Source organism: Polistes fuscatus, unplaced genomic scaffold (genome assembly GCF_010416935.1).
Source record: "Polistes fuscatus isolate 324 unplaced genomic scaffold, CU_Pfus_HIC Scaffold8, whole genome shotgun sequence".
Classification (NCBI taxonomy): domain Eukaryota; kingdom Metazoa; phylum Arthropoda; class Insecta; order Hymenoptera; family Vespidae; genus Polistes; species Polistes fuscatus.
The window spans coordinates 7,903,592-7,916,280 of NW_025113162.1; the positions used below are offsets into that span (position 1 = coordinate 7,903,592).

The following is a 12,689-nucleotide window of genomic DNA, read 5'->3' on the forward strand; positions in this document are numbered from 1 at the left end:
TCTCTCTCTCTCGCGAAATAGAGTAGATTTACGGGATAAAGAGAGAGACAGAGAAATATAAAAAAGAAAAGAAATATAGAGTTGCGCACTTTATTACATCGAGACTAAATAATCGGTTTATAAAAATTCATGGCGAACCTAACAAGGCAGGTTTATATTCGAGAGATCCCTGTGCTTCTACTACCCTCACCCTCATCCTCACCCTCACCCACTTATCCACCTACTCGGAATATACATCTCTACTATTCCAGACTACCAACTGAGAATCACCGAATTAAAAAAAAGTACGAGAGAGAGAGGGAGAGAGTGTCCGATGATATATGTGTGTGTGTATGTGTGTATATTCAAATACACGTATATTTATATGTTGAAACGTATATACATTTCCTTCTGGCCATCTCTTCTTCCATGAATTTCCTCCAGCAGTGCATGACGATCCATCACCAGCAGACACCGCACTACGCGAATGCAATACCGGACCCTCATTGCGTTTCTAATTACGATCAAACCCCCACCTACCGACTGACTAACTGTGATTACAAGTGTAACGACGAGACGACGTGTTTTTTAACTCCTCGAGATAGAAACGAAGAAATTTGATAACCGAAATTTGTATATCGTTAAAAAAAAAACAAAAAAAAAAGGGAACATTGGTAATTCTAATCTGAAATCTACATTTTTTGGAGGATACACCGAGTATATACGATACGCGATATTGTGTTACGCGTACGTATGCACGTTATGTATAATGTTTAAAATGATTCTACTGGTGTAAAACAAATATCACTTGAAAAATGTGATATTACGTGAGAAGAATGGTAATAAAATGAGAAGAGTCAAAAGGGGGTGGGTGGTGGTAGGACGTAAAAGAAAAGTAAAATTAAAATCTGGGCTAACGTTTTAAGAGGATGACGAAAGAAAAAAACAACGGAACGAACGATAAATAAAATAAAATAAAAAAATGAAAGATATAGAGAGAGAGAATAATGGAAAAAGTGCGCGAATAAAAGAAAAAAGAATAAAAAAACGAGTAACATTCGAAAGAGGAGACAGAACAAAAAGACGTGCGTTAGGTGGCATGGAAATTCGAGGGACGGTAAAGGTAAAACGCGTGTACGTGTATTATTATACATAGAAAGGGATGGAAAGAGTTGGTTGGTATGCTTTTAGCAGCCACAAAATCCGGAAACGTTGACACGAATATATCTCGCGAAAGAACTCGTTGGCTCTCGAATATGCGCGTATGGTTTTCGCGCGAATCCTGAGGGTTGAGTAAATCTCTAAAGGGTGAAATGCAAAGGGATGGAATGAACCCATAAACGAAGAAGGAGGGTGGAGGGAGAGGATGGATAAACCTCTGGCAAATATTTTTCCTATTAATTTAATTTCACTCGATGGAAGTAGAAAACACCGTCAGTTTCCTTTTCCTCTATCCTTTTTATACGATTCTAAACTTATGTTAAACGAGAATTCAAATCAAATTAAAACAAACAAAAAAAGAGAGAAAGAGAATGTAAATTTGTAATAATAAAAAAAAAATAAAAAAAAATTAATAGGAATAAAATATCGTATCACATTTGAAAATTTTGAAAAAGAAGGAGCTTAAATATGGAAATAAAATTCATTCGATGTAAAGTAGAGCTATCGAATTGCAACGCTGATTAAACTTATCGGTCTTCCCTGAGTTCATAAGCCGATCTTTATCTCTTTCGTCCTCTCGTGGGAGTAAACTGGGAATAAACGTTGTAGAAACTTCGTGCTTTCTAAGTTAAACCGAACACATCCCTCGTGCAATATCACTCCCTGTTGGGAATCCTTTCTGCGTTTAAAAAGATAAAGCTTCGCTATAAAATATATATATATATAATCTTATATCTCGATGATACGAATAATTGATCAAAGTCTCAAACGCTTATTAATTCTTCTTTTGTTTGTTTTTCTTGTTGTTTTCAGAGTTATCATTGAAAGCTTGCAGCACGGCCGAATCAAATGTAACGCGATCCAATTTAACGGATGAAGAAGACGACGAAGAACCTGAAATAACGTTTGACGAATTCAAAGAAAGATATAGAAGATTAATACCATATATGGCCTTTTATGCGGCAAACAATAATCTCAACGTACAATGGGTACCTGGAAAGAATTTGATAAACGTGCCATCATCCAACGATGTTTCATCCTCGAGAAGATCGCACCAATATCCTTTTTCTAGAATTAACAGTGGCTCGAGAAACGTGTTGAATAATTTTAGACCGACTAACAACGTCCAAAATCAATTGACAAAATTTGTTCCATCCGTTCAATACGATCCAAACGACGGGAGTGCTGCTGATATTGATTATTTCATACCGATAAGATACAATTCTAAGAACAATCACGCGGATTATTCCACGTCTGCTTATAACGCGCAACAGGAACAAAAACAATCCCACGCTGAAGTAAATAATCCTGGTGGTGATATTTTACCGAAGGATTATCGTTACATCAGACCAATTCGACCATACGTAACAACGAGTAATACGAGAGAATACGTTAATAGGAATCAAGGATTGAAACCGACTCATTCAAATTTACCACAAGATTACACGTATGATCACGTAAGCGGTTCTAATGGAAAACCTATCGTTGAAATTAATTATCCCAATGAAAACATCGATTCTATACGATACATTCCGCAACCGGTAATTTCTACTAAAGGTACACAGCAGCAAACGATAAATGTTCTTGATAATCCTTCTCTTCCTCCTCCTTCTTCTTCTTCTTCTTCTTCTGGAAGACAACAGATCAACTTACCGCAAAGGAACTTAAATTTAATTCATTTAAATCCAATATTAGAAAGTTTTCAATTGGCCGAACGTCTCCCCGAAGCCCTGGACAAAAATAATTTGGATGATAGCATAAAAACGCTCATCGAAATACTGAACATTCTTCACAACGCTAAGAAGGAAGAATTTCCTCAGTTACCACCTCCGCCTCCCGCGTTATCCACTGTACCAGCTGCGGTTAGACCTATTCAAAGATTACCTAACAATTATTATCCTACGAAAATACGTCCGAATACTCGACCGAAAGTAATTACCGAATCGAGGTTCCCAACGGTACCAGCGTCTTTGTTAATACCGGATGATCCGGACCGTTTCAAACCGACGTCTTCTTACGTGAACGAAGTCAAAACTAAAATCGTAGTACCACCTACTTATACGCTTGACGATTACAAATCGACGCCTTCCTACAATGACAATGAATTTCGCGTTAAACCTAAAATACCCGTAGAACAATCCAGTTACGCGTTTACAAACGAAAACAATGGTAAGAAAGTCGTACAATTTAACACGGCTTATACACCGCTTGATCATTCTCAAAACAATAAAAACCCATTGGAGATCTCGACCCAACATTCTTACGAAATTACTGAAGATCTGAGCGATGATATAATTGATCCAGGTCGTTATAACATACCGCATATTGTTGCTGATCCAACAACAACGAAAACTCAACAAAGTGTTGCAGAACATAATGAAATTTCGACACCCCGGCCAGAATTAACTAACGCGTCCTTGAAGTACGGCGTTACGCGAGGAAAACCAAACGTCGATTATCCAACTTATGCTGTTATACCGGAAACTGAATTCAGTTGCAAGAAGCAACGATACAAAGGATTTTTCGGTGACCCCTCGACGGGTTGTCAGGTAAAATATATTTACTTTAATCAAAATAAATTCGTCGTTTCTCTTAATACAATTTGTTTAAAATTATCATCCTTTTTTCTTTTTTTTTCCCTTTTCTTTTCTTTTTCAAGGTATGGCATTACTGTGATCTTAACGGTGGAAAATCGTCATTCTTGTGCCCGAATGGTACAATCTTCAGTCAAGTGGCATTGACCTGTGACTGGTGGTTCAACGTCAAGTGCGAATCTACAACTCAATTGTACGTTCTCAATGAACGTCTCTACAAATATATCCTTCCGATAATGCCGAAATTCCCCGAAGACTTTACCGGGCCGGAAGTCGATCGATATTTAGAGTTCAAGTTCAAGGAAATGGAAGCTAAGCTAAAGGAAAAGAAATTAAAGAAACAACAGGAAAGAAAGGACAAAGCCAAAAACAAAATACAATCATCCGACAACAATAATAAAAATCGCGAATAATTTCTAATTAATAATTATTAAATTAGATTTCTCAATTTTATGCTGTTTGTTCTTTTCGTTTTTCTTTTTTCTTTTTTCTTTTTTATATACATAGTTTACACGTATCTTGTTGCCATTATGATTTATTTAAAAACAAAAAACAAGCTAAAAAAAATCGCAATTATTGAATATTACTTTATGTATAGTAAAATAAGATTATTTATATATATAACAAATGAGAAATATTAAGAAAAAAATTATTTAAATGTAATATTAGAAAGTCAAAAGAAATAATTTAATGCACTGAAACAAATCAAATTAACTTTTCTGTTCATATCTATCATGCCAGATGCTTTTTCATTAAAAAAAAAAAAAAAGAGAGAAAACTGCAATTAAAGTAATAGGTATTACAAATGTGAGCGGGTATAAAATGACTGATGATATTCATAAGTATTTTCCCCCCACTCTAGTCATACATGCTTACTGTTTAATTATTTATAACAGAATGTGCTCAGTTAATTGAATATTATTGTACCTAAATGTTTATCATAAAAGACTTTCTATAATTATTAGTTTATATAAAACATTAACTTTACTTATATATCTTTAATTAATAATAATGTTAAGCGTTGATATATAAATTTCATCCGCATAAAAGCATTTGACAGATGCTGTTACGATGAATCATAAAAAATCAATTACGCGCAGACATAATGTAAAGTTATAAACACGCAATAAATTTATTTATTACTAATCTTTTCTAGAATCTGCAGTTGAACGTGCATCAATTATGATATCGTCCTCTTTTGTTATGGCAAAATAAAAAAGAAATAAGACGCTTACCTGTATCGCTTGACGAATGCGTTGTTTATTCTCAGCAGCTTTTCTATATTCACTAAGGAAGCTCTCGATTAAGGTGTAATTCTAAAAACAAAAAATATTACTCGTGAGATATTTTGAAAGATTATCTTTCGAAAGAGAAATAAATTAGAATAGAAAGAAACAAAATAAATGCTAACCCTTTCTAACAGCGTAAAGTTTTCATGTTTCATGTGTGAAGGAAAGCATTGCGTACAGAGATTTACATTACAATTGCAACAATAAAAAAATGTGTTTTTAGTACAATTGTTATCGCAACTGCTTACTGTCATTAAAGGTGGACCTTCCGATCCATTTAAGCAAATTAGATTGTGATTTTGCCATGCTTTTTCGTGCTTCTGCAAAACAACGAAATGATAGATTTAAAATATTTAAATGAAAAGGACATTTAAATATAAATAAAAAAAGTAATTCGTATGCCTACCTTGGAACAACAAGATTTACAGAAAAACTCATCGCATTCTTTACAATACAAAGTTGCTTCGCATTCGCATTGGTAACAAGTAGCTTTTAAACAAAAATAAAATTTACTATAATATATACAAAATTATATTAAAAATAATTTATATATACAAATATATAGCGTCAACTAAAAACCTTTGGCTTGACATCCATCCTGTGGTAGGCTTATGCATTCTGAGGTATTAAAATATGGTTCCCCGAAATTGGATTCGTACTTTAATAAAAGTGCAGTACCCAATGCGTACAAGTGCAACGGTAATGGTTCAGAACTTTCCTTATCAAACTGTGCGGTATCTTTACATAACGAGCAATGTTTCTTAGGATTTAAATGATCACAATTATTGCAAATTAAATGGCCACAAGGCATCACTAAAGGAATTAGTTTCCCAGGAACATATACAACATCTGAAACACGAAAATAAAATCAGTTTCAAAAAACATTCGTGAAAAGCAACAAACGTTTTTTGAAACTTTGTCTATTTGTTTCAATTCATGCAACTAACCATAATTCTAACCTACAAATTGTATAAGAAGGAATATAACTTGTTATATTTCTAATCAAATTATTGATTTAATTTTAATCAAATCTATGCTAACATGATTGCTATACACGACGAGTGGATGCTTGTTTCTTTTACAATTACACATTAGTTTTATAAAAGAAAATACATTCCATGTATGCATTCTAACAAGACTAATAAAGAAAAGAGTTTAATTATTACAAAAATATAAACATAATAAGTAAAATAATAGTAAGAAAAAGAACTTACTTGATTCTGGAAATTTTCGTTGACAAGAAGTACATGATAAATTTTGTAATCTTGGCATAAAGAAATTAAAGTATTTTTGATTATGAACTGGATTCGGTTTCGACATTGTTAATTATTAAAAAATAGTATTAATTATTTATTGAAATACCACACAATTAACAATCGTTACTTTCCGACACACGAGATACTCTTTGCGAGACACGCGATTCACAACACTAGAAAACAAAAGCACACGTTATTCGAGAATTCTCTTGTTTTGAATCTTCGCCAGGGACGACGCATGGAATTTTAAAAACCCCATCCTAAATTATTTTTAATTATTTTCTTTAGGATGCTTAATTTTCTCGATATTATTAAATAGAAATCTTTATCGATGATCCATTTTATGAAATCAATCAAAATATGTTACACCAAATGTTCTTTAAATAGTAAATATTAAAATTTTGTCTATCGTCGTGCTGACAATTTGTGAGGAAAGAGCAAAACAATAGAATCGAGATAAGCAATCCGACTAAGAATCGCAAGCGCGCCAAAATTCAATTTGATATTGGCGATAATACAATGATACCAACTATTTGGAAAGAAAATAATGTTGGTAACCATGGATTTCGATTTTTGTTCGCGAGACGATTAAATATGCGAGAAATAAATGTGTTCATACAAATAACAAACAGATTTAACTGATCAAATATTTCAAACGACATTAATATTCAAATTCCTAAACATCTAACATACGTCATCATTCAAGGTAAAGATGATCCTAATTAAAATTGTAAATTACATTAAACGCCACGTTAACATCAACAATGATGTATTATTATGCGAAGAAATATTTCTTTTCTTTTTTTATAGAACCATGAAGAACCTATTGAATTTTCATTTTTTAAGAAAAAATATCATAAAGTTAAAATGAAAATTGCATTAAAATTCGAACATCGAGTGATATAATGGTCCAATTATAAATTAAACTTGGAAACTGTTAAAACGTTGGGAGAAGGTTTAGTATTCCTGCTTGAAAATTCTAAAACTTTTTGAGATGACCTCTCTGTTAGAAAGTAAGGTTAATTTTACATGAATACTACCAAATGTAAATACGCATCACGTGACATGTATATTTACATCTAGGTAAAAACTATTTACCACATGTGCGTGTTCCAAGGTGATAAGCGTCGAGAAACGATCACGTATATCATTTTTTATTTTGTTTTGTTTTTTTTTTTCTTTTCTTCATTTTAGAACATACCGTCCTCTATAACCTAGGATAAAAACCATTCGGAAATAAAGGAAAAATTAGAAGCAAAGAAACATTCAAACAAATACGCAGTATTGTTGATCGTCGAGCTACGAGAAGACGTGATAATAATTTTAGGAATGACAATGAAAAAAGAAAAAAAAGAGATCATCGGTAATTGGTTTACTCAAAATCGTTACTATGCGGAAGTTGCTGATGTTTGGATAGAAAGGTCGTGAAGACCGTTAACATAAATAGTTTATGATACTCGTTCACTGCTGCAGTCTGGCGAGCAGAAGAGTCGGCGATGATGATGATCACGTGCTCGTCGCAAAACTTTGGACCAATAAAAATGCAGCAAATAAAAAGTAACAAAATATATCTAACATTGATATACAATATTTATCTCTTTTTATTTTCTCTTTTTTTTTTTCTTTTAATTTTTCTTCCCATAAAAAAGAACAGAATAATAATATTTTCTTTCAAAACTCGATAGACCATGAGTATCGTTTAAAAAGAAAACAAACAAAAAATCTTACTCTTATTTCTATATATAATAATAATAATAATAAAAAAGAAAAATGAACTATGCGTAAATAATATAAATTCACAATTATCGAAATAATCGGATAGATAATTCGGAAAATAAAGATGGCGTTGATGACTCTTACAACGATGGACGGACTACATAGTCATCGACGATAGTGCGTTGGTTCTCTGTTTAAATGTGCGAAACGTAGTATAAACCGAGGACACACGCATGCACGCACACTGATAAATACAAAATACATAGATATGCATATGTTTCTAGGCGTAAATTCAGAATTCGCGTGGCAGATGCCGCTGCTAACTCGCCGGGAGCGTTAAAGAAGAATGCGAAAAAGAAAAAAGAAAAAAAAAGAAAGAAAAAGAAGAAAAAAAGAACAAAGTCAAGAAGCGCGATTAGGAGAAAAAAATAAATAAAACGAAACGAAAAATGAAAAAAGGAGAAGAAGAATAAGAAGAAGAAGAAGAAGAAAGATCCGGAGCGGATTCCTACGAAGTAGGAAAAAATGATAGGCCAAGGATATAAGGACGCGAGGATGAAGATGAGAGAATGAAAGGATCAGGATCAGGATGATGATGATGATGATGAGAGATAAAAATATGGTCAAGAAAATAAAGAAAGTAGGTAACGGATAGGCAAGCAAGCAAGCAAGCAAGCGGTAGAGTTACGTCGTGATGGTCTAAGAGATTCTAGGCGCGGTCGCGGCTAAGGGTCCGTTATAATCCCACCCAATAGCTACCGTCGTCGTTCCAATGAACAAGATGCCTTTACATTTTACTTCCTCAATACGATTTTTTATTTTTTTTATTTTTTTTTTCATTTTTTTTCCTCGCTTTTTCTTCTTCTTTCTTGCCGCGCACGAGAAACTATTTCTCTCTCGAACATTCTATATTTAATAATAAGTTATTTTAGATCGAATAACATATGTTTCCTAAATTCTTTTCTTTTCTTTCTTTCTTTCTTTCTTTCTTTCTTTCTTTCGATAATATTGTTAATATCATTAATCGATATTCGATTTATTTACGGGTTCTTTTTTTTATTAATATTTCTAAAGTCAATATTTCAATTTTTTACATTATATAATACAATTTGTAACACAATAAAAACGCACAAACTTTTGGTTTCATTGGATCTGAATAGAAATATCATGAAATTTGTATTATTTTTATATATTTTGAATTCTATCATTTGCATTTGATTTGCAATATATAACATAGATACAGTATTTAATTTTATTACATAAAAAAAAAAAAAACTATAAATTTTGCTATTATTTACTGTGTTCAACTTATTATTATTATTATTATTATTATTATTATTATTATTATTATTATATGTTATAGAAATATTAAGTAGCGCATTGAAATTGTATCCACGTAGGAATCAGTTGATTTCTCGTAGAATACTTTGTCCTTGCTTTTTCTTGCGGATTTTTTTTCTTTATCATCATATGTCGTAGCTATAAGAAGAAGTTGCATAGTTAAGCGAGGAATACTGATCGATGACGTTAGATTCGTCGAGTCTTTTCATGATCGATGAGAACGAGCATGTGTTTTAATAAACATAGCTTTCTCACTCTCTCTTTCTCATTCTCATTCCCATTTTATATCTATTTCTTCCTTCCTCCTATCGCTCGCTATGTATAAAAAGAAAAAAAAAAAGATTGATAACTTTACATTTAACAATAAGTACAAAGTACGTGCATACTTCGTTCAAAGTATATGCTATTTAATTTGCCTTTTTTTGCGATTCTAATTATAAAAAAAAAACAATTATTATAAAAACAAAATGTAACGATAATTATAATACACCGTATATTTCTAATCAAAATAACGTATACTCGCGTCAAATTTGTATTCGTCGATTAACGCTAATCGAAAAAAAAGATCCAGAAGGTTCTAGTAAAAAAAGAAAAAGAAAAAGAAAAAGAAGAAAAGAAAATATCATTACGTAATGAGAAAAAAAATATATTGCAAGTTGTTATTTTCATTGAAAGGAACGGACAACCTAAGGCACGTTGTTGGTATGAACATAAGACAACAAAACGACGATAGCAAGTAAACGATTATATTTCTGAATAGTTTGCACGAAGTATTTTTCCTATCTATCATCGTTACACAAGATGGAAGAAGAGTTTGAACGTTTGCGAAAGATAGAAAGAAAAAGACAGATAGATAGATAGATAAATGTATAGATAAAAAAAAAAGAAAGAGAGAGAAGATGAATTAATTCGGAAGACGACATTAGATAAGATGCGTGCTTGGTTGATTTTACGTAAGCGCGACTTAGGATTCTTATGAGGTACCGGTAATGAAGAAGAAGAAGAAGAAAAAGAAAGAAGAGGAAGAGGAGGAGATGAAGATGAAAATGTTGGCGAAGAGGGACGAGGAGTAAGTTGGACTCAAGTCCAACGTCGGTCTCGAACGAGAAAAACAAGCGAGGCGTTCTCTCTGGACTAGGCAAACCGAGCGAAAGAGAGCCGAGGCAAGGTCTAGGTTGGCTGCTATTCAAGGTCGCGTGCACAGCGCAAAGCCCGGATCTCTATCCCCGCCCCAGATTTCAAACGCCCTTTACTTCTTCCCTCACCTCTCTACTCACTACTCTCTACTCTCTCTCTCACTCTTCTTTCCTCCCACCTTCTCAGTCTATCTCACACTCGACACACATAGCAATGCAACTCTGTTACTACTGCTGCTCTTCCACTCTCGTATAAAACGTGTTGGTGTAAGCACGCATACTCTTTATTATAGGTGTATTCGTAGAAAGAAACTAACCGGTGTGTTGGTAACACACGTGTGTTATTTCCAAATGTATAACTAACATAAAAGAGAGAGTGTAGTAGTAGGAGGATACATACGAGTATACTAATATGGGTGTATACGCGAGAAAGAGAGAGATAGATTGATACATGCGTTTGTATATTACATTTATGTGCACATACATAAACCGTTGTGTTACTAACACACAAATGTTATTTCCAAATGTATAAATAACATAAGAGAGAGAGAGATGTAGTAGGTGCATATATGTATACCAATATGGGTGTATACATGAGAAAGAGAGAGAAAGAGAGATAGATTGATACACGCGTTTATATATATTACTCTATACACGTATGCGTACACATACACAGAGAGAAAAAGATAGACGCAGTCGCACGGTCCACAAATCGCGAATTCCCCTTCTCACCCATCTGGCTGCCACACGCGTTCCTCTTCCCGCTTTCCCTCCACTCCTCCCTTCTTCAACTCCACTCCTTGTGACCGCTCTCATCTCTCTCTCTCTCTCTCTCGCTGGAATCGCATGCAACATCGATTTACCCATAAAATTTTCCTGCGCTCGGAGTCTCTTCTATCGCACCGACCAGCGGCTCCTTGCCCGGGGCTCCCGACGTTTCATTTCCCGATTCTTTATTCTAATCCATAATGGTAGGAAAAAAGGAAGGAAGGAAGGACAATAATTATTCAATCAGAATTTGTTCAAATCTACATTGTTCCTAGATTTTGACTATTTCACTCATCCCACGTCACACTTTTACCTATACAAAAGTGTATACGCCTACGTATACCTTGTAATATGTATGTTGAGAGGAATATATTAGTATTTAAGTATACACATATATATATATAGATAGATAGGATGTATTATATTCAAGGCCATTACACGGACGACGATAGCACAAATTCTACTAGAAGAAAAAGGCGAAACTCTGAGTCTGCTGTGGAAGGACGAACGAACGAACGAACGAACGAACGAGAACGCCATTTTGATTCTAGAATTCTACGATCTCGAGAAAAAGGAAAGGGATAGATAGATAGATAAAAGAAGAAGAAGAAGAAGAAGAAGAAGATGATGAAGAAACGAACGTTTAACGCTTACCCAGCCGTACCTTTTTGAAATACTAGTTTGAACGCGTAGGATAAGTAAATATTTTTAGTCAGAGAATACCTACGCGAGACGATCCAATTCAAGGATGAAGGAAAATCCTACGATGGGATTTAAAAGTTTTACGAGAGCAAACGCTACGCATCTATCTCTTTCTCTCTCTCTCTCTCTCTCTATATCTATCTATCTGTGTCTCTCTCCTTTTTTTTTCCTTTTTTTCCTTTGTTATTTTACTTTCTGATGGTTACTTTTCCCCCATGTACGTACACACACACACATATATATATATATGTATACGTAACTTGTGTGTAGTACAAATACACGTGGAAAAGAAATGGGGTGTTCGTAAAGCAAAGAGAAACCACGACGACTTTCAAGCGCGCAGTTGAATTCCACGACGACGATGTTCCTTGTCACGGATGAAGTCACAGTAATTGCGAGTTTAAAAAGATTTTGTCAACGTTTAGAAATGAAGAGATATCTCTCTCATTCTATCTCTTTCTTTCTTTTTATATTTCTGTCTACTACTTTTTCTCTTTCTCTCTCTCTCCAGTCATTACACGTAACTGAGAAAGATAGAAATATATTATATGTATGTATAACTGTGCTGTATCCTGTCTCTCTCTCTCTCTCTCTCTCTCTCTCTCTCTCTCTTCTCTAAATTCAATTCCGTTGACCTAGATTAGGTGCTACGTGACACGATAGAGATCCGCTGTAGATTCCCTCTCGGTGTCCTATCTACTTGTCTATCTACCCATCTATCTATCTATCTATCTATCTGTCTATCTA

General features: G+C 33.8%; 2 protein-coding genes across 2 annotated transcripts; one reads left to right on the forward strand and one right to left on the reverse strand.

The window, feature by feature from the left end:
* Positions 1-1,345: 1,345 nt before the first annotated feature.
* LOC122524997 lies at positions 1,346-4,111 on the forward strand (the record flags this gene model as incomplete). The annotated part of the gene is made up of 3 exons (XM_043647527.1): positions 1,346-1,412; positions 1,954-3,689; positions 3,800-4,111. Coding segments are annotated over exons 1-3 (2,115 nt in total), but the record flags the coding sequence as incomplete, so codon positions are not given.
* Positions 4,112-4,876: 765 nt separating this feature from the next.
* LOC122524998 lies at positions 4,877-8,330 on the reverse strand. Its single transcript, XM_043647528.1, has 7 exons — positions 8,140-8,330; positions 7,378-7,493; positions 6,238-6,452; positions 5,603-5,872; positions 5,430-5,512; positions 5,272-5,343; positions 4,877-5,050 (listed from the first exon to the last, which is right to left on the reverse strand). Exons 3-7 carry the CDS (start codon positions 6,341-6,343, stop codon positions 4,877-4,879), a joined length of 705 nt encoding a protein of 234 aa, XP_043503463.1. The 5' UTR covers positions 6,344-6,452; positions 7,378-7,493; positions 8,140-8,330.
* Positions 8,331-12,689: the final 4,359 nt, after the last annotated feature.

Excerpts from the sequence above, each read along its gene's own strand:
- LOC122524998 (XM_043647528.1), bottom strand. The coding sequence starts at position 6,343 with ATGTCGAAACCGAATCCAGTTCATAATCAAAAATACTTTAATTTCTTT. Across the intron at positions 5,873-6,237 it reads ACGAAAATTTCCAGAATCAA|ATGTTGTATATGTTCCTGGG; the intron begins GTAAGTTCTTTT and ends TTCGTGTTTCAG. Across the intron at positions 5,344-5,429 it reads GTAAATCTTGTTGTTCCAAG|AAGCACGAAAAAGCATGGCA; the intron begins GTAGGCATACGA and ends GTTGTTTTGCAG.